At 55.3% G+C, this 20,968-nt stretch overlaps 1 protein-coding gene across 1 annotated transcript in view; it reads left to right on the top strand.

Annotated features, from left to right (window-relative positions):
* Window positions 1-18,513, top strand: part of ARHGAP35 (Rho GTPase activating protein 35) — a 149,942-nt gene extending 131,429 nt beyond the window's left edge. Inside the window, exons 4-7 of the mRNA XM_031659125.1 lie at window positions 1,432-1,509; window positions 2,971-3,102; window positions 12,751-12,856; window positions 13,775-18,513. Coding sequence (XP_031514985.1) covers window positions 1,432-1,509; window positions 2,971-3,102; window positions 12,751-12,856; window positions 13,775-14,132 — 674 coding nt within the window. The 3' untranslated portion in view covers window positions 14,133-18,513. The remainder of the gene's footprint in view (window positions 1-1,431; window positions 1,510-2,970; window positions 3,103-12,750; window positions 12,857-13,774) is intronic.
* The last annotated feature ends 2,455 nt before the right edge of the window (window positions 18,514-20,968 follow it).

Genomic DNA, 20,968 nt, shown 5'->3' with positions numbered 1-20,968 from the left:
TTTTTTTTTCAAGACACAGTCCCACCTGTTACCCAGGCTGGAGTGCAGTGATGTGATCTCAGCCCACTGCAACCTCCGCTTCCCAGGTTCAAGCAATTCTCCTACCTCAGCCTCCCGAGTAGCTGAGATTACAGATGTGCACCACCACTCCCAGCTAATTTTTGTTGTTGTTGTTTTTGTTTTTGTTTTTCCTGAGACGGAGATTCACTCAGTTGCCCAGGCTGGAGTGCAGTGGCGCGATCTTGGCTCACTGCAAGCGCCTTCTCCCGGGTTCACGCCATTCTCCTGCCTCATCCTTCCAAGTAGCTGGGACTACAGGCGCCCGCCACCTCGCCCGGCTAATTTTTTGTATTTTTAGTAGAGACGGGGTTTCACCATGTTAGCCAGGATGGTCTCGATCTCCTGACCTCATGTTCTGCCCACCTCAGCCTCCCAAAGTGCTGGGATTTACAGGCGTGAGCCACCGCGCCTGGCCTGCTAATTTTGTATTTTTAGTAGAGACAGGGTTTCACTATGTTGGCCACACTGGCCTTGAACTCCTGACCTTAAGTGATCCTCCTGCCTCAGCTTCCCAAAGTGCTGGGATTACAGGCATGAGCCACAGCACCCAGCCAACCCTGTATGATTAACAGCACGACTATTCTTACAGTGGTCATATACTTTGGTGTCTTTAAAATCATGTAAAAGAATAAGAACTTGAAGTGATTAGAATAAGTTCACAACACACTTTGTTTTTTTGTTTGTTTTGTTTGGTGTTCGTTTGTTTTGTTTTGTTTTGTTTGAAACGGAGTCTCGCTCTGTCGCCCAGGCTGGAGTGCAGTGGCGCAATCTCTGCTCACTGCAAGCTCCACCTCCTGGGTTCACACCATTTTCCTGCCTCAGCCTTCTGAGTAGCGGGGACTACAGGCACCCACCACCACGCCCAGCTAATTTTTTGTATTTTCAGTAGAGACAGGGTTTCACCATGTTAGCCAGGATGGTCTTGATCTCCTGACCTCATGATCTGTCCACCTCGGCCTCCCAAAGTGCTGGGATTACAGACGTGAGCCACTGCGCCTGGCCACAACACACTTTGCAAGTGAAAATGATGGTTTAAAATATATATTACCTCTATTTTTTAAATGAAAATTAAAAACTCAAGAGTATACATCAAAATATGAACAGAAGTTATCTTTAACTGCTGTGCTTCTACAGTCTTTCCATTTTTACCAAAGAACAAATACTTTAAAATTTTTAAGTGAAAAAGAAAATGGAGAGCGATGAGTTGAAGCATCTAGAAAAATCAAACAAGAGCGTGCTGAGGCCTGCTCCTCTCTTGTGGTGGGCACCTCATGGACTTTCCCTGGCTTTCTCCTTCTGTCTTCGAGCCCAGCCCTCCTCATTCTCTGCTCTCCAGTTCCTACTCCTAAGACCCTGCCTGTTTCTCCTCAGGACTGAGCACGGAAGGCATCTACCGGGTCAGCGGGAACAAGTCAGAGATGGAGAGTCTGCAGAGACAGTTTGATCAAGGTAAGGCGCAGCCTGGCCAGGCGTCCGAGGCCAGAGCTGGTCATGGCAAACACAACTGCCTTGGTGAACTGTCTGTGGGGCCTCGGAGCACTCCTGCCAGCACAGACCCAAAGTCACCAGGTGCTGAAACTGAGAAACAGACCATGTATGGCCGCAGTGGGGAGGAGTGGACTGGGTCCTGTCAGTGAACCCTCCCTGCCAAAGCTGGGTTATGTAGGCCACTCCCCACACTGCCACTCACAGATGCTCTTCCAGGTCACCCAGGCACACGCCTCCCTCACCACACTGAAGAGTTTTGCCTGTTTGGCCATGCAGAGCTAGTTGCAGGCACATGATATACAAGTCGGGTTGAGATGTGATCCTGTTTTGCCAGGGCCTCAGATCTATCCTCCTCACAGTCCCAGCACCAGAGAAAGCGAGGGACCATCGTGTGAGGAGCTGAGCCCTTGGGACACAGACCCAAGTTACATAGTTCTTGGCAGGGACTCTCTTCTCCTAAGCCGAGCCAGCTTCAAGAGGCCTAAAGTCAGGCAACCAAACTCTACCTCTTGGAATTGACCACACGGTGGGATGAGAAGCTACGTCCCCCAGTGCCAGCAGCAAAAGCACTGGAGCAGGGCACATTCCCATCTGTCAGCAGCCAGGGCAGGAGGCACCACCCAGAGCAGACACCACACCCACTCCCCAGGTGGGCAGCCCTTGCACCTTGCAGCACCGCAGTTGGGCTCAGCTGGCCGCAGCGGGCAGAGAGCACCACACGAGAGGGAGACGCCTGCTAATCTGTGGGTTAGGAGACACGAGGCCAAAGTGAGGGGAGAACCCCCGGTGTGGGATGCGTTTGTATATATGGGAGATCCTGTACCAGCTTACCTCCCCCACAATGGAACGTGGTGCTGTCCATCCATGGAGATTTCTTCGTTATCAGGAATCCACTGAAGTATGTATGCAACAAGAAGGAAAGTAAGAGATGGGTCAGTGGTGTGGTGGCTGGGAAGGGCCAGAGAGAGAATAAATGAGCCTATTTGCCCTCCCACCATAGGGGACAAGGATGGAGGCGGCAGTCACAGTGGTTGCTAACATCTCTGTGACCTACCTGGAAAGTGAGCCACCCTTAAGGAAAGCCGCCTCCTTCTTCTGTGATGGGAAAGGAGTATGGAAGAGGTAACGGCATATCAAAGCCAGATGAGGGCAAGCTCCCGGCACTGAAAACCAGCATCCCTGCCCTGATGCTGGTGGAGGAGGCAGTTCAGCAGTCTCGGAAAGAGGTGCTGGGGCCAACCCATGCCTGAACCTCAGAACTCGAGTTAGCACTCCCACAAGTCTCACCCCTCCAATCCGTGTGAGTCCTGAGGCCGTCCCTGGCTCCTTAAGGTTTCTCTAGCCTCTCCCGAGCCCCGAGTTGTCCTGATGCTTCTGCCTGGCTTGGAATGGTTTGGCCTCACTCTCCTGACTTCCTTTCAGACCATAACCTGGACCTGGCAGAGAAAGACTTTACGGTGAATACCGTGGCCGGTGCCATGAAGAGCTTTTTCTCAGAACTGCCTGACCCCCTGGTCCCGTACAACATGCAGATCGACTTGGTGGAGGCACACAGTGAGTACCGGCAGCCCAGTGTTGGGTGGATTGAGGGAGAAAGGGCTCAGCACTGGAAGAATAGGTCCTGCCCTCAGAATGGACGCTGGCTCTTAGAGCTGATGTTTGAAGGACAGCAGGCAAGGGAATTAACCAGATGACAACAATGGGACTTGCAAATCGGGCTTTTGCCCTTGTAGACCTTAGGTGCTTGTCTAGGGGTGGTACCAAGAGAGTTGCAGGTTTCCCTCATACTCTCATTAGTTAAGAGCATGATTTCGGTGTCAGTCTTGGCTCCTTTGCTTGCGGCCAACTTAACCTTCTCTGCCCCTTAGTGTCCTGCTGTTGTTACCATCCCTACTCCTGCAGATGAAATTCGGTTCGGAAAGGCCTAGAAGTGAGGCTGTGAACAGCCTATTTAATAGTAGTTCTTATTTTCCTTTCCCCTCTTCTTACCTGTCTTCTCCCACCTCTCATGTAATGAGGTTAACGTGCGTCTAGGGTCCTACAGCCTCTTAGGAAGCCGGCCTCTGGAGGGAAAGAGACAACTCCAGTGGCCAAGTGATCATTTGATGCTGTAGCAAATGAGCGCCTCTGGTTTTAGTGGTATCCTGTGTGCCGTGCCACCTTGCCTCATCAGCTGTTCCTGCCCCAGCCTGCCTCTCTCTAGAGGTGTTTGTCCAGATGGGCGAGCCTTCTCACTGGCCAGCCTCTCCCTGGACTTGGTGTAGTACCACAGAGGATGCCTGGCCTCTCAGAGCGTCCCACCATGTGGCCCTCACTACCTTTTAAGTCATCAGCAGCCTTCCTGCTTTGTGCCTCTGGCAGGCCAAGACCCAGCAGCAGCCCTTGCCGTGCAGCTGCAGAAGGGAGTGTCTCTGCCAGCTGCCCAGAGATGACAGCCACCCCGTGATCCAGCGACCAGAGGGTGGGGAAGAGGAAAGGAGATGTGTTCCTCAGGGGCAGGACATTGGTCTCATCGCGCCACTGCCCAACTCTAAAGAGGGAGCTTTAAACAAGCCTCATATACTCACAAGGCTGATGTGTAGGCAGAAATTTGAGGGAGGTGATGGATCAGCGTGACCCCGAGTCCTGGGTCACTGACTCTAAGTAGCATCTAAGGGAGACAGGTGTGGAGGAAGCCCACCCCTGAACTGTCAGAGCCTCAATAGTGACAGGGCTGCGGGACCTCCAAGGTCACCCTTCCAGGGTCTGCACTTCCTGTGGTGTCTGTTTTCACAGTCTGGATACCACTTTCACCTTATTCTGTCCACACTCTCTTAGCTGACTGGAATTGTTCACAGCGCCTGACCTAGCTAAGCCCACAGGGATGGGGCAGGAGAGCACGGTACTCCTGGGACGGTCATAGAGTAGCCTGCCTTCTGAAGACGGGAGTCAGGGTTTCTCCAGAGCAGTTATTGCCGGCTTCTCCCCTGATCCTGCTGTTGGAAGATAGAGGCTTTCCCAGCAGTCACTTCTCCAGGAGGCTCCAGGCAGGCACAGATGTGAAGTCGCATGGGAAATCTCTATTCTGGAGCCAGCTTTCTTTCCACGGAAGCTTGTCTCACAGTGGAAGTTAGGAAAAGAGGAAGGCATGGACTGACACCCAGTTTGCTGGAAGCCGGGAATTCCTGTCTGCATTTGTCTTGACTTGGCGCCATCTAGAGGTGCGTGGTATCCTGCCACCCGGCAGAACCCCATTGTTTCTGCGGGAGCTGCTGACACAGCATCTTTTTGTGTAGGGTTGGGGGGACCGGCAGGAACGGGAGGTGCTATTGATAGGGAATCAGCTGCCCTTCCCACAGCAGCTTCCACTGCTCAGGAGGTGGCTTCTTGCGGCCGCTACTGCAGCAGCCTGGGAAAGGGTGGAGGTTTCCCACTTCCTCTTCCCATTGTGTGTTTCCTGTCCCCCACAGTACTCAGCGGGGGCTCCGTTGTCTTGAACCTGACTGAAGGGGGTGGGAGAGGAGAAGATCTTGCTGACAATGGCACCTCTCTGGGCCAGAGAAGTTGACTGAAAAGCTAGGCTGTGGATGTTGCAGGGCCAGGTTCAACTGAGCCACAGATACCAGGCAGTGTAAAAGTTAGTAGTGTTAAGGGATATTATGGAAAAAATATGATCATGCCCCAAAGTAGCTCTTCCCAGACTGGCTGGGGTTTCCATGGCTACATCAACTTGACCAGCTCTTTCTACTTAATCCCTGAGAGCAATTGTGTCTCTATATGTTCAGGCCTTGGAACCAGTTTCAAATCCCATCACAACAAGTATCAAGGTCATTAGCAAATGGTTTTGTTAGCTCCAGAATTTCACAGTATTGAACACTGCTGAAAATGTACCCGCAAAATAGAGACGTTTGTGATTATTTGCCAGTTATTTTCCTACCACACTCAAGGTGATGCGTGGGAAATTCAGAAATGAACAGCAGCAGCAACCGCACCGCCCATGGCCTGGGTGCCTGCCTAGGCTTGGCCCTGCTCTCCACGAGGCATTTGATTCCCACTGCTGATCTTCCTTTGAGGAAGATGGTATTATAATACATCTCCATTTTGCAGAGGAGGAAACAGCTTCTCAGAGGTGATACAGCCTGCCCAGGGTCACACCACTAGGGAGCGACAAGCTGGGGCTTGAGTCCCTGCCTCCATGGGTGCAAGTGAAGTTCTCTGAAGACAGAGCAAAGCTGAGCTTGAAGTGCACAAACCCCAGCGGGGAAGGCGCGAGGAAGAGGGCTTCACAGGGGAGATGGGCCAGGGTTTCAGGAGGCAGAGGAAGAGGCTTGCGCTACCTGTCTTGTCTCCTCCCTGTAGCCCACCCCCGCCTTCAGGAGTCACTCTTGCCTGGTGTCTCCCCTGTCTCTGGTGACTCCCTCCTCCCTGCCTATCTTGAGTCGACTCCATCTAGCCGGTGTCCACAGGCCCTGTCCTATGGCTTTTGTGCTGGAAGGGGTGCTAGAGCTGGCTCCATCTCAAGCCAGAGGGTCTGGACCAAAGGACCTGTGGCTCCAGGGTCCCCATTAACTCCCTGTAATAGCTCGTAAAATTCAGTCTTTTTAATTTAAGGAGAGACCAGTCGTTTTTGTCAGATTGTTGAAGGGGATGTGTGACCCGAACATGGTTCAGGATGCTGGCTCATTGTCTCGGCCTTTCCTTTTGACAGATGAGACCGTTGGGGCTAGAGATAACAGTGCAGCCTAGGTTACCAGGAGGCGGCCCTGCTGCTCTCTGGGCTCTTGTTCACCAGCTGCCTTGGGACGTTGCTGGTTCTGGGATCCTGCCTTCCTTTGATCTGTCCAGATAGCTGCCTGAGGGCACGGGGGTGCTCCTCACACCCACGCACGGGGTCATTAATTTCACAGATAGCCAGGCCCTGTGTGGACAGAGACAGATGGCAGTGGGCACACACATATGCGGCCCCCAGCTCAGTCTGGTGGGACAGGACATTCAACAGGTGATTGCAAAGCCATGTCTCCAGGGGAAGGACAGCCTGGATTCCCCATCCTGGGCCCTGTAGAGTGAAGTCTTGACCTTGGAGTTGTTTACCACCTGGGACGGGGAGAGTGGACGCCGGACGAGCCTCCGTGATCACTGAAGGACTGTGACCCTGAGCTGGGCTTTCCCTTTCCTGGCGATGCAGGCGTGCAGATGGTCAGCGGCGGCCAGCAGGGACTTTCCTCCAGGCACTGAGCTGGCAGCAGCAGACCCAAGCCTAGAGCTTGGTTGGCAGCCTGGGTGCCAGTGATGGCAGTGGCGCAGCACAGCCAGGGCAGGAGTGTTCTTTGGGAACAGGGTCTCTGCTGCCAATTTGTTTGACCTTGGACCAGTATTCTGGCTTTGTGAGTCCTGGTGTGTCTGTGCTGTAAGAGGTATGGGAAGCTATTCAGTAAGGTCCCTGTGCCCTCTGGCTGTCCCCTCCCCTTCCTCCTGAGTTCTTGGGGTCTCTATTTTATTAAATTGCTGGGTCTGTGTCCAGGCTGTCTTGGTTCAACTGGCCCAAAAATTCGTCCCCTGGACGTTTCTTGCTGTCTCAGGCAACTAGCCCCTAAGTTCAAAAGTATGATGTCCCATCAAGAGGTGCAGCTCCCAGCCCACACCCCCTGAGCAAGAGCAGAGCCACTTGGAGCCGAGCCAAGCGAAGGGGTGAGCGTAGTGTAGAGGCTGGGGTCTCCTCCATAGGCCACCATCTCTCCCGGCCCACACCCCTGGACTCCTGTCTACCACTGACCAACACTGGAGCAGGATGGGTTCTTGTTGTTGTTAGAAAAAACTAAGTGTCTTGACTCCCAAAGGGTAGGCTGAGGGAGTAAAGGATGTGAGGATCGGGCCCTCCACAGTCTGGGTCCTGAGGGGACTCTGAAGGGGTTGGAGGTCAAACCAAAAGTCTGGACGAGTGGACCTGAGAGTCCACAAATCAGCACTCGCCAGGTGTGGGGAGAAGCCACCCTGGGCACCTGTACCATGGTGGGTCCGGGTTGCAGCAGCTCACCCAGGGCTGGGTGCCCTGACGGCCCTGTCCCAGCAGGGACCCCAGGGAGCCTATTGCCCCTGCTGTTTCTTTGGCCAGTGTAGACACCTGGCCGGGCAGGCCGGCCCACCTGTTGAAGCTGCGGGTCCCTGTAGAGCAAGGTTCCACTGAAGATGGTGAATGGCTCCCCTGAGTGTGCCGCTGCCCTGTGACCAGGTCCACACAGACTGTGGCCCCAGCCTGCAGCAGCACCATGGGGCAGAAGGTGTCCGGGGTGCACGGGCTGGGCTGGCTCTTGGCCACCAGCTTGTTCCCAGGCCTCTGGCTTGGAGCTGCCAGAGTCTGTACTTGACCACACCCAGGCCCAGGTTGGAGCCGGACAGCGCAGTCAGCACCGTGCTCAGCAAGTAGCAGCCAGCCAGAGGCGCCTGAACTCACCAGGGATGAGGATGGTGGTCACGAGGGGAGACTGGGGCTGGGCCAGGAAGGCCTCGAGGAGCCAGCCCAAAGCTCCTGGACTAGAGAGGGACCCTCTGGGTCCTTTCCCCTCTTTCCACTAGACCGTAAGCGACAGGGAATTTGGTTTTTGTTCCCTACTGCATCCCCAGTGTATAAAATAGTACCCAGGCAGGAGCAGGCCCCCGTAAACACCTGCTTCTCCCACACACTGAGGATAAACAAATGACCCAAGCAAGAGGGGCCTCCCAAATCCGAGAATAAAATAATTCTCATTGTCTGGCGAGGCAAGAATGGGGTGCTGTCACCGACAGCCTCACCCATCCCCATGTACTCAGCCTAGTCCCTCTCATGCTCACCTGCCTCTGGGTCAGAGTCGCCGCCTCCCTCGCTGAGGACTGTTGAGGGACCTGTGCCTGGTTCCGACCAAGGCAGCTGAAAATGCCACACAGGGCACAGACACTGCTGGTGCCCCCCCAGTCCTGGGTCAGGGGAGAGTGGGTATAGGAAAAACGTATGAAGCCGGGTGCGGTGGCTCATACCTGTAATCCCAGCACTTTGGGAGGGCAAAGCGGGCGGATCTGGAGGTCAGGAGTTCGAGACCAGCCTGACCAACATGGTGAAACCTCATCTCTACTAAAAATACAAAAATTAGCTGGACCTGTAATCCCAGCTACTCAGGAGGCTGAGGCAAGAGAATTGCTTAAACCTGGGAGGGGTTCTCTACTAAAAATACAAAAATTCACCATGCCTGTAATTCCAGCTACTCAGGAGGCTGAGGCAGGAGAATCGCTTGAACCTGGGAGGTGGAGGTTGCAGTGAGCCGAGATCGCGCCACTGCACTCCAGCTGGGCAATCAGCGAGACTTCATCTCAAAAAAAAAAAAAAAAAAAAGTGTCCTAGCTGGTGAAGCCAGCACCCTGGAGGGCGCCCCATCCCCTTTCCTGTCAGAGGATTATTGCAGTCAGAGAGGACTCTGCTGCCTGCAGGGAGGCGAGGACCCAGAGCAGATGGGCTGAGCTGGGAACAGGCCTAGGTCCCATCCACCTGCGATATCACCAGCCTTGTGACCTTCTCTTGGCCTCTGGAGTGGGTTTCTCAGCCACCATATGGGTAACACCCAGCCCCACCTTCCACTCAGGTCTGTGGTCAGGGCCACGCGAAGAGCACTGTGAAGCTGTCCTGCCAGCACTCGGGCAGCACCCAAACCTAAGCAGCTGCTGGTGCCTTTGCCATGTGAAGAGGCTGCAGCCGGAGCCTAGAGGGGTGAGGCAAGCTTTGCTTAAGGAAAGAGGTGAATGGGGCTGAGTCAAAGGATGTTGACAAGGTCAGCCTTGCTTTTAGTGTGGCCCAGACTTGAGCAGAAGGGCCTCTCGCCCTCCTTGACTTCTGCCCAGCGAGCTCCTAGTGCTGCTCCGTACTCAGGAGCACCTGGACCAGGCAGCCAGTGGGGAGGGGAGCAGGCCAGGAGACTGGCCACCCACTCCTCACTAGGCATTCAGCTGAGGTGCATATGCAGAAGGAGGCTGGGATTTTAGGGGGCAGCCCCTAATTTTTTTTTTTTCTTTTTGAGATGGAGTCTTGCTCTGTCACCCAGGCTGGAGCACAGTGACACAATCTCAGCTCACTGCAACCTCCACCTCCCAAGTTCAAGCAATCCTTCTGCCTCAGCCTCCCAAATAGCTGGGATTATAGGCACACGCCACCACACCTGGCTAATTTTTGTATTTTTGGTAGAGATGGGGTTTTGCCGTGTTGTCCAGGCTGGTCTCAAACCCCTGACTTCAAGTGATCCACCCACCTCAGCCTCCCAAAGTGCTGGGATTACAGGCGTGAGCCACCACACCCACCCGGCCCCTAAATTATTATCAAAGCAGGCTCTGTAACTCCCACCCCTGCCCCTCTCCACCCCCCAAGGAAGAAACAAAACCACCCTCATTGCTGCTTATCAGATAGGAAGGAGAGCAGGCGTCCCTGGCAGACCTAGGCTTTGCCAGCCCCGTTTCCTGCCTCCAGCCAGAGGATGGGATGAGACCCAGCTCTTACGTAAAGGTGCTACCACTCGTTGCCTAATTAAGACAAACACAGCTGTGTTTGGGTCGTGCAGTCACCTGCGGTGAGACCTGTGTCCTCCTGTGCCAAGCTAGCAGCTGGAAGGGGGCATGACGCTTTTATGAAGTGAAGCTTCGCGCCACACACATGCTGCTTGTGTTTTCTAATACAGTCTTCTGTCCTCCCTACAGCAGTTTACTTTTTTTATGTAGATATTGTATTGTAACATGACAATGAACTGTTTGAAGACTCAAGGTCGTGGAAAAGAGTGTGCCCATGGCTGGGTGCGGTGGCTCACGCCTGTAATCCCAGCATTTTGGGAGGCCAAGGCAGGTAGATCACCTGAGGTCAGGAGTTCCAGACCAGCCTGGACAACATGAGGAAACCCCGTCTCTAGTAAAAATATAAAAATTAGCCAGGCGTGGTGGCAGGCACCTGTAGTCCCAGCTACTTGGGAGGCTGAGGCAGGAGAATTGCTTGAACCCAGAAGGTGGAGGTTGCAGTGAGCTGAGATCGCGCCACTGCACTCCAGCCTGGGGCACAGAGCAAGACTCCATCTCAAAAAAGAAAAAAAGAAAAAGAAAAGAATGTGCCCTTGAGGTGGAACCCTTAAAATAAACCTTGGATTCAGAGAAATGAAGCTACTCATAGCCCAATAACTAGCTCCCAGGACTTTTTTAGTCATTTCTGATAGACATATGTTACCAAGACACTGCTCTCATGAAGTTACACTCTCAAGGCCACAGATTTGCCTGGTTTCATTCATCCTCATTAGGCTGCCCGGGAGAGCTCCTGGAGCTCTGTCCCTTCCAGCCCTGCAGCCTCCCTCCCCCTGGCCCCTGCAAGTAGACTGGCTCTCAGGTGCCCTTATTTTGTGTCCAGCTGTGAACTCTGAATTTAACTGCCGGGTGTCACCGAATAAAGGAGGCACTGTCCACAGCCCCTTTTACAGACGAGGAGACTGACCCTACGGTGTCACTTGCCCAAGGTGACACAGTTGGCGCGAGAGGCTGGATTTGTACCCAGGGCCATCTGAGTCAGGATCTGGACTCCAGACCACCACAGGACCTTCCTCCCTGCTCAGCGTTCCCGCCCTTGGGATTCTGTCTGCTCTTCCAAGTCTCACTCTCCCCAGGGTCCTTGTGCAACTCCCCCAACTCTGACCCTCCGGGCACATCGCCTGCTGCAAAGGTGACTAGGAAGCCATGGGTTTCCTAAAGAATACCTGGTTCAGGGCCGGGCACAGTGGCTCACACCTGTAATACCAGCACTTTGGGAGGCCAAGGTGGGTGGATCACGAGGTCAGGAGATCGAGACCATCCTGGCTAACACAGTGAAACCCCATCTCTACTAAAAATACAAAAAATTAGCCAGGTGTGGTGGTGAGCGCCTGTAGTCCCAGCTACTCGGGAGGCTGAGGCAGGAGAATGGCGTGAACTCAGGAGGTGGAGCTTGCAGTGAGCCGAGATGGCGCCACTGCACTCCACCCTGGGTGACAGAGCGAGACTCCGTCTCAAAAAGAAAAAGAATACCTGGTTCAGGGAGTCCGCACCCCTCCCGGATTCATCAGCAGAATGGTACACATGTGTCTCCGGGGCAGACGATCCGGCACCGTCGTCTATCTCAAAGGAGCCTGAACCCCCAAGCCCATTAGCAACCGTCGGCGTTATAATAGACCCCCTCTTCACCAACCCCACCCACAGCCACCAATTGTGAGATAGCTGCCGTCTCCTTCGTGAGACCCTCCCGTGGTTCTTCTGTGCCCTGGAGTCCAAGAAGGAAATATGGGGACGTCTTTCCCTGCACAGAGAAATCTGTCTCAGCCAGCTGGGCTCCAGGTGGGCTCTAGGACATGTGTGCCTCACCAGCCCGGGATGCCCTTCCCAGCCAAGGTGGGCCACACCCACTCAGGGATGGCAAGCCCAGTGGCCACGGCTCCAGCCCCACAGCGAGTCCCAGCCCTGCAACTTCTAACCTCAGATACCTCATCCTCAAAATGAGGTGACAAGTTCCTGCCTCACACGATTGCAGGGACTCATGGAACTGGGCCTGGCGCGGGTTACGAGCTGCATTCCAGGCAGTTGTTTTCCCTCCCCTAGGACATTGGGATTCCGTGATAGGCAAAGTGTGGGCATTAGGGGGAAAGGGGGTGCATAGTTCCTTTGGTGAAGTGCGTAAGAATTCCCCCACTGTTTCCATCAGCCCCTCCAATGGGGATGTGCGGAGGGTCCCTGTGTCTCTAGGGAAAGGACAGAGCCTTGGTCTCATGACCGACTCCCTCCCTCAAAGGTCTGTTGGCGTGGGTGGGTGGCAGCGGCTGCCTGTCTCCATCTGGTCAGGAAGCAAGCAGGCTTTCTGCGTAGGGATGCCTGTCTCCAGGGGCAACCGGATGAGCAAAGAATGGTGTTCTTTATGGCGTAGTCTCTCCAGATCGTTCTGTCTCGGGTGGTGGGGCCAGGAAGCCCCAGGCACACAGTGCCGCCCTTCAGTGGGGGCCTGGGACACAGAGGTGGGCCAGGCCCCTGGGCCAGTGCCACTGCCAGGTGTGCCAGCCTTGGGCACAGGCTTTGGGGGAAAGAGTGGAGTTAGTGTCATCCAAAAGCCCTGGGCTGCCCTCAGAGAAGGCCCATCACAGAGCACGCCCTGGGGTGGCCACCAGCCTCGGCCATGAAAGGCAAGGCTTTGGTTTTCTCTCTCCTCAGAAATCAACGACCGGGAGCAGAAGTTGCATGCCCTTAAGGAGGTATTAAAGAAATTTCCAAAGGAAAACCACGAAGTCTTCAAGTATGTCATCTCTCACTTAAACAAGTAAGTCGCAGGGCCTTCTGGTTGGTTTTTCCTCCGGAAAATTGACAGCCAGGGTCAGTGCGTCGCAGAACAAGGCCGCCAGTAGCAGCCTCAGGCCCTGGCCTGGAAGGGGCGCTGGCCGGCCTCCCGTGGTGCCCACTGGGCTCAGCGCCTGGAGCCTCTGCCTCTCGCCCATCCTAAGGCCTCCCTCCTGCTCCTATCTGAGGGCGGCCACATGGCCCCAAACCTGCCCAACACCAGACAGTGCACTTAGCTCTGTCGGGCATGGGGCCTCTTGTAGGCCTGCGCCCCAAAGCTGGCAGAGAGAGAAGATCTTCTGGTTGGTGCTGATGTTCCAGAAATCTTCTCCTGAATCCAAAACATCTCAGAGCCCCTGAAAGTCCTCTCTCAGCATTCACATTCCCAGCTGGGGAGAACCGGGGCATCGCACCTCGAGAGGTGTGCTGCAGGAGAGAGCCAGCCTCCAGCATGGAGCGCAGGCTGCAGGCAGGAGGCCATGTGGCTCTTCCCTGAACTTCCGTGTGTGTGGAGGAGGGCTGCTGGCCAAGTGGCATCTGATGGCACTCTGGTTTAGGACGCTCAGCCTCCCTCCCTCATCACAGCTGGAGCACCGCCACTGCTTTGGCTGCAGAGCTAGTCCCTGAGGTGGTCAGTCCACCCCCAGGGGTTTTCAGGGCTCCGGGCAGCCTCTCCAAGGTTGGCCATGTGGAGGCGCTGGGCTGGAGGGGAGAGGACACTGAGGGCGCAGCCTCCCGGGCAGGGCAGGGCAGGGCAGGGCACAGAGAGCTGCGCGTGGCCTTTTCTGCTCCGCCTGAGGGTGTGCAGGCGGGGCTCAGCCTGCGTGCTGAAGACCATGAGCGCCCGGGGCCAGGCAGGGCCCTGCACAGTTCTGACCATTGAGTTTGGTGTCGCCCGCAGGGTCAGCCACAACAACAAGGTGAATCTCATGACCAGCGAGAACCTCTCCATCTGCTTCTGGCCCACCTTGATGAGACCTGATTTCAGCACCATGGACGCCCTCACAGCCACGCGCACCTACCAGACAATCATTGAACTCTTCATTCAACAGTGCCCCTTCTTCTTCTACAATCGGCCCATCACCGAGCCCCCTGGTGCCAGGCCCAGCTCCCCCTCCGCCGTGGCTTCCACCGTCCCCTTCCTCACTTCCACGCCTGTCACAAGTCAGCCGTCGCCCCCACAGTCGCCTCCTCCCACCCCCCAGTCCCCAATGCAGCCACTGCTTCCCTCCCAGCTTCAAGCCGAACACACGCTGTGACCCACCAAGACCTGGGGCGACAGGAGAACCGGTCCTCTCTCTGACGGGGTGGCATTTGGCCTTGAACAAAACCAAGTCCACTGGGGGCAGAGGCAGGGGCAAGTGGCCCTCTCCATCATGTTCTCAAGACCTCAGTGGGAGCACCAGCCAATGGTACCATCCGCCAGGCTGCCAGGTGCCCTGTGCCCGGCACTGCAGACCTGAGCTGGCTGCAGGCAGCAGCCATGGGGCCCTGTCCTTTGACTTGGACCCCTTCGAGGACTGAACTAGGCAGGCAGCAGCCCCAGTGCCCTCCCTCTGTTCTCTGGACCACCACCCCACCTGGCTGCGCACACCAGCCTCCAGGTGCCTCCCTCTGCTTGTACAGGGCCCGTGGTTGGGACAGTGCCCAGGCCTTTGCCGGGGAGGAGGAGGCTCTGAGATTCATGGCGGGGCTGGCAACCCCCGAAGAGAACACTTCCCGCTGGTCTGTGTCTTCCCACCTTCCATCTGCACACACCCGCAAGGTAAGGGTGCAGCCCGGCTGGTGGCTCCTTGGGAACGTGTAGGCCACGGCTCTGCCACCACTAGGTACCTGCTGAGGGCGCTGGCCCTGCAGATCAGAACAACGGAGGATAGCTTTGTGCCTGGACCCAGAGAGTGCAGGACTTCCCCCTTCATCCCCGCCGTCCCACTCCACAGGCTTCCCGAAACATTCCCTGGCAAACAAAGGAACACTAGGAGAAAAAATGGAAAAACCCTTCCAATAATTAAAAAGGAAAAAAACACGGAAAGAAAACTACAGACCTCAAGATTTCACTCTGTGCCCACCTCTGCCGGGAGGGAGGGAGGCACACAGGTGGAATTGACCCTCGTCTTTGTGGCAGCAAAACCAGGATGCCTGGAGCTGTGGCCTGAGAGCCTCCTGGGGTCCCACTCACCCACTTAGGTCTAGTCGCCAGATTCCCCGTTTTCCCAAGAAGAGGGTTTGAGCCCTTGGTGGAGAGAGCCCGGGAGATGGCAGAGCAGGCTGGAACCTGGGCTGCCCCAGAACACAGTCCATTACGATAGAAACACTACTTGAGCGTACGTGTGGGGTGTGTGTGTGTGCACGTGTGAGTGTGTGTGTGGGCACTTGGTGGGGAGTTGGGGACTGCTGGAAGGTGCCAGGTGCACTTGGGGTTGGGGTTGGTGTGTTGGGTGTTGAAGTGGAATCGTTTCATCCCAGCCATGGAGGCCACCAGCAGGAGTGTTCGTGGGGATGTGGGCGGGGTGGGGCACTTTGAAGGAATGGCGGTCTGCTGGTGCCCTCGAAGGGGCATCCTTCCTGGTCCTTGCCGGCCCAGAGGCGCCGTGCCTGCCTCACCCACCACCACCCTAGCCCAGCCTTTCCACTGCTCCAGGAAAAGCTCTTCTCCTGCCCACCTCTGCCCTCCAGCACTGCAAACTTGCATGGCTGGGCCGTGGCCTCTGCAGCCAGGAAGACTGGGCACCCCCCCAGGCAAGAGCTAGTGGGGTGCAGAGGGCCCCACACCAGACAGCCCTTGGGGCTCGTTGCACTTTAAGAAATAGGATCTGTGGTATATTCCAGGGGGCCTGATGGACACCTCCTGGGCGTCTGCAGCTGCCCCGCCCATGCCCACCTGCAGTGGTTGGAGACAGGAGTGGCCCTTCGTCTCCCAGGCTCCCTCTGGGGACGGCTGGCTCACTGTCTCCAGTTCACAATGGCCAACGAAGGTGCTTGGAAACACTCACGTACCCTTGCAAGTTTTAATAGGAGAAAAACCCAGGGTCCAGGCGTGTTTTCTGTGAATGTTGGATGATGAATTTTTGTCTTTTCTGGCGGAGGTGTGCCTGGCCCTGTAGGCCCAGGGTTGACTGGAAGGTGACATCTGTGTTTCGTTTTAGCTGAGGTTGGCAGATAGGTTCCCAAACTCCCCCAGTCCTGGGCCCCAGCAGATGAGGAAACGGCCGCATTGACTCACCCCGGCGCCTTTTCAAGGTCTTGCTCACCTGGTCAGCACCTCACGGAATTGGGAGTGGAGGGAAAGCATGGTAGTGGCCTGGGCCATCCCTGTATGAACGCAGGCAAAAGCAGCCCAGTCCCCCTCACTGCTTGAGCTAACACTGCCACCTGTTTTGTGAGCACGAAAGCCACGGCCCAAGCCACCTGGCCCCTGATTCCACAGATGTGTGTGCGGCCAGTGACTTCCCCGGAGTGTGGAGGGGGCGGTGAGGAGGAGCACCTGGGCTTTCTACCCCTCCCCTCACAGAAGTACCTGAAACTAGGCCTGGGGCACCCCCAACGCAGCGCCCCGTCAGCCAAGGTGGGCAGGCGGGGACTGTGGCAGCTCATGTCCGAAGGGAGCCCCCATGCACAGGAAGCCCCGGGGTTCTTCTTGTTTCCCCCACTAACTCTTCAGCCTCTCGTCTGCTGCTTCGGGCTGAGGGACTAGAGGACATCTCAGTCGTTTGAGCGGCATGGCCAGTCGTGGCAGGCCAGGCTTCAGCATCCGGTCAGGGCAGCGTGCAGACTGAATAGGCCCTTGTGTGGGAGCATCCCTGGGGATTGTTGGAACCGTGCTGTCCCCACCCCTGCTTTCATCGGGGCTCTTAGTTCTGGAAGGTGCTTGCACAGAGGGTGCTCATGGGACCCGCATGCAGCTCTCAGCACTGGGCGGGTGGGCGTTGGCTTGTCCAGAATAGGGACGTGGGGCAGCCACTGCCACCCAGCGAGAGTGCAGACACCGTGTGGGAAAACAGCAGCCCTTGGTGCAAAGCCAGAGACTGATCCTGGCTCTGACGGCTGAGGAGGGAGGACCCGAGGCTGGGTGGCGTGGCTTGTGAATCCACTTAGAATTCTTGGCTTGTGTCGCACACTGGGTGTCACGGCACACATTTACTCTGCATTGTCCCTGTCTCTCCTGTCGCCTAGCATTTGGGGAGGAAGAGGGAGAGAGCTTCAGGGTGTCTGTCTCCTTGCTCTCCTGCCTCTACCGCCTTGGTTTTGCTTCCTGCTGGAGGCGCGGCACCTGCTGCGACCCAGATTCTTCTGCAGGATATGTCTGTCTTTGTCACGGTGGACAGAGGGTGACATCATAGGAGCAGCTCGCTGGCCAGAAGGGGATGGGGCATCCCTGTGCCTCAGTCAGCTTCTGCTGCTCTTAGGGAAGGGAGGCCTGGGTCAAGCCAGCATCCCTTTGGTTAAGACCCCCGCAGGCCACCAGGCATTCTAGACATACACACAACTCCACAGCAGGCCAGCTGCAGCGTCTTGTCATCAAGAGTCACCTCAGCTGCGCTCCCCTCCTGTCCTTTCCTATGAGAAGCCACTGCTTTGGGGGCGCCGGCTAGAAAAATTAGGGTGAGGTGGCCAGGAGGGCCCCTGCCGCGCGGGGGCCTGGGTCCTGTTGAGGCGCTGATTTCCCGAAGGCAGCGCAGGGATCCAGGGAAGCTGCGGCAGGGAGCGGCCCCGGCTCCGTGGCTCTGAGGTGTAACGGGGGTGGGCGCCCTCCCTCGGAGCACGTGGTCTTGTGTCCAGGTCAGAGAGTGGCCCAGGAAGCGGGCAGTTTCTGTCGCGGGTCCGGTGGGGGCGCGGCCGCGGTGCGGTAGGTGCAGCGTGGCCAATGCACGGCGCGCGGGGGGCAGAGCGGGGGGGCAGAGCAGGAGGCGATCGGTGACCTCGGGCACTGCTGGCCTGGGCTGGCCTCCTCCAGCCCTCCCGTGGCGGAGCCGGCAGTGATGCTACACTTCACTGTAGTCACGACAGGGCCTAAGTTATTGTTTGCATAAAAAGAATCATGTTCCCTGTGTACATTTAAGAAAAAAAAAAAAACGGAAATGTCAGAATTGTATGGAAATAAAACTTGTTTGAAAATTTGGAATAGTGCTGCTGCCAGCTTATTTTTCTGGTACTTGTATTTTCACATGTTAAATGATCTTTATATATGTTGAATTAACAAATATTTTGAGTTTCTGAGAAAAACAAAACATATTAATGGTATTGAAATGTGTTAGTAGTCTGGCTGTATGCCCAAAATTCTGTTTTGCAGCAAAAGTGAAGACTTGTATGTAAAGAAAGTATAACAATTATTTCTTTGTATTTTAGGGGCTTTAACCGGAACATCCTTTAGCTGGTGTTAGGAATGTTTGCTTAATTTCCAGACTTTTTTTTAAAAACACATCGTGGGTTTTTTGAGGCTCCAACCTAATTAGTGCATGGTCAGCCCTCAATGAAGGCTGAGGCATCTCTGACTGAGGTGTTTTTGTTTGGTTTTGTTTTTTAAAATCATGTATTTGCTACAAAGTATTGTACTTGTCTCAATGGGAATGGTGTAAAAAACTGAAAAGGCCTTATGTGATCTGTATCATAGTTAATAAATCAATCTTGTAAAAAACCAAACCTGAGAGAAGTGAAGGGGGGCCTCCTCCTTACCGGGCCAGTGCAGCGCACACCTGGGTCTCCCCGGGCGCCTAAGCCAAGGATGGGAAGCAGGAGGCTCCTGCAGGGGGGCCTTTGCCAGCACGAGCTTCCGCTCCCAGCTCTCACCTGCTTTCCTCTCCAGCGCAGCTTCCCAGAAGGCCGCGTCATTCCTGTGGTCTCTCAGCATCACCTAAAGTGGCCCCCACGAACCCCCATGGCCACAGGAGCTGCAGGCAGGCATGGGCAGGGGATGCCAGAGGTGCCGCTCCTGACCTTCCTTCCCACTCCCCTCCTGCCTGAGGCCATGCGGGCGGTACTGGGAGTCAGATGCCTGGATTCACTTCCTGGCTGGGGGTGGAAGTGCCTGGGGAGTTCCAGGGGCAGGATCATGAGCAGGCTTGTGTCCAGGAGGTGGCCGACTTCAGACCCTTCTCAAGGGAGGGGTCAGGGCTGAAGTTCTGAGAGGGGAGAGCCAAAGGTCACACTCACTCCCTGGTGCTGGCCCTGGGGTCAGAGACACAGGCTCTACGCCAGAGTTAGCCACTGTCACCACCGTCACCCAGGACAGCACCTCCAGGGACGGAGATGGGCGGCTTCCTAAAGAAGCCTTGCCACCAAAAACACCTCCTCTCCGCTCACCCCCTAAAAAGCTCTTGTTAGGATTATCTCCCTCTTTCCAGTCTCCCAGGCTTGTTTGCTCTATCCTTGGCCCCCTCCTTACCCCTTACTGCTTCTAAGATCCCAAATGTCACTTGAGTTTGACTCTGCTCTTTCCTCTGCCTCCATTCTAGCCTAGACCCAAATTCAAGCTCACTAGACTCTAATAGACACTCTCACACCCTGAATGGCCTCCCTGCCCTCAATCTCCACAGCAGAAGGGTGAACTACTCAGCATGCAAGACGCATCCTTCCCTGCCTGTGCCCATAGCAGACATGGCTAGCTGATCACCGCACTCTGCCATACCACTCTCCAGGTAGCCACTACCAATCAATAGGGGCTGGCACCAGAGATGACCGCTGTTTGCCACAGGCTCAGCCAGGCAGGCAAACAAACGGAAGTGCCTACTGACCATAGCCCAGGCTCCTTGACATCTATGCAGAACCCCACGCTCTGGATCCATCCTGCTCTTCTCTCCCACTCCTTTAACCCAACTCCCCAACATCAGTCAAAATAGTCTTTTTTTTTTTTTTTTTAGACGGAGTTTTGCTCTTGTTGCACAGGCTAGAGTGCAGTGGCTCAATCTAGTCTCACCACAACCTCCGCCTCCCCAGTTCAAGGGATTTTCCTGCCTCAGCCTCCTGAGTAGTTGGGATTACAGCCGCTCGCCACCACACCTGGCTAATTTTGTATTTTTCATAGAGACGGGGTTTCTCCATGTTGGCGAGGTTGGTCTCGAACTCCTGGCCTCAGGTGATCTGTCCACCTCGGCCTCCCAAAGTGCTGGGATTAGAGGCGTGAGCCACCTCGCCTGGCTGAGTCTCATTCTTTGAGTGCAGCTGGCTGCTTTCTGCTTCCAGATCTTTGCTTTGAGCACTTCCCTCTGCCTGAAATTCCTTCCATCCACCCTTCCCCAAATCTCCAGCCTGCCCATCAGATCCTACCCTGTTCTTCAAAGCCAGTCTTTCTCCAGAAACGTCCCTGACCCTCTCTACTCACGGATTCACCCAGCATCTGGGATTTACCTGCTGGGGGTTTATGTCACTCCCCGTGAGTGTGCCAGGGTTTCTCCTTTGTCATTGTTGTTGTTGTTGTTGTTTAATTAAATCTCTACATCCTCCTGGTGTGCAGTTGGTACTCAATATGTGCTGACAGAAACCTGTCTTCTCTAGTTTTTTTTTGTTTTTTTTTTTTTTCCTTAGTCTGTTGTGCAGGCTGGAATGCAGTGGCACAAACATGGCTCACTGCAGCCTTGAACTTGTAGGCTGACGCAATCCTCCCACCTCAGCCTCCAAGTAGCTGGGACTACAGAGGCACATGTTACCACACCTGGCTTTTTTTTTTTTTTTTTTTTTAGAGATGAGATCTCGCTCTATTGCTCAGGCTGGTCTCGAGCTCCTGGGTTCAAGTGATCCTCCTGCCACGGCCTCCCAAAGCACTGAGATGACAGGCGTGAGCCACCCTGCCCGGCCTCTTCCCTTCTTTGGGGAAAGGCTGAGCCATCTTGGGGCCCTGCTCTGTGCTGAGCTGGGTTGAGGGAGAGACCAGAACCAGGACAGGCAGTGGGCTCTGCGTGCTGAGTAGCCAAGGAGTGTCTTTTGTTTTTTTTTTTTTAAACGGAGTCTCACTCTCGCCCAGGCTGGAGTGCAGTGGTGCGATCTCGGCTCACTGCAACCTCTGCCTCCCAGATTCAAGTGTTTCTCCTGCCTCAGCCTCCTGAGTAGCTGGGATTACAGGCGCCACCACCAGGCCCAGCTAATTTTTGTATTTTTAGTA

Source organism: Papio anubis, chromosome 20 (assembly GCF_008728515.1).
Source record: "Papio anubis isolate 15944 chromosome 20, Panubis1.0, whole genome shotgun sequence".
In the NCBI taxonomy this organism is placed as follows: Eukaryota; Metazoa; Chordata; class Mammalia; order Primates; family Cercopithecidae; genus Papio; species Papio anubis.
This window is presented reverse-complemented; position numbering and strand designations above follow the sequence as displayed.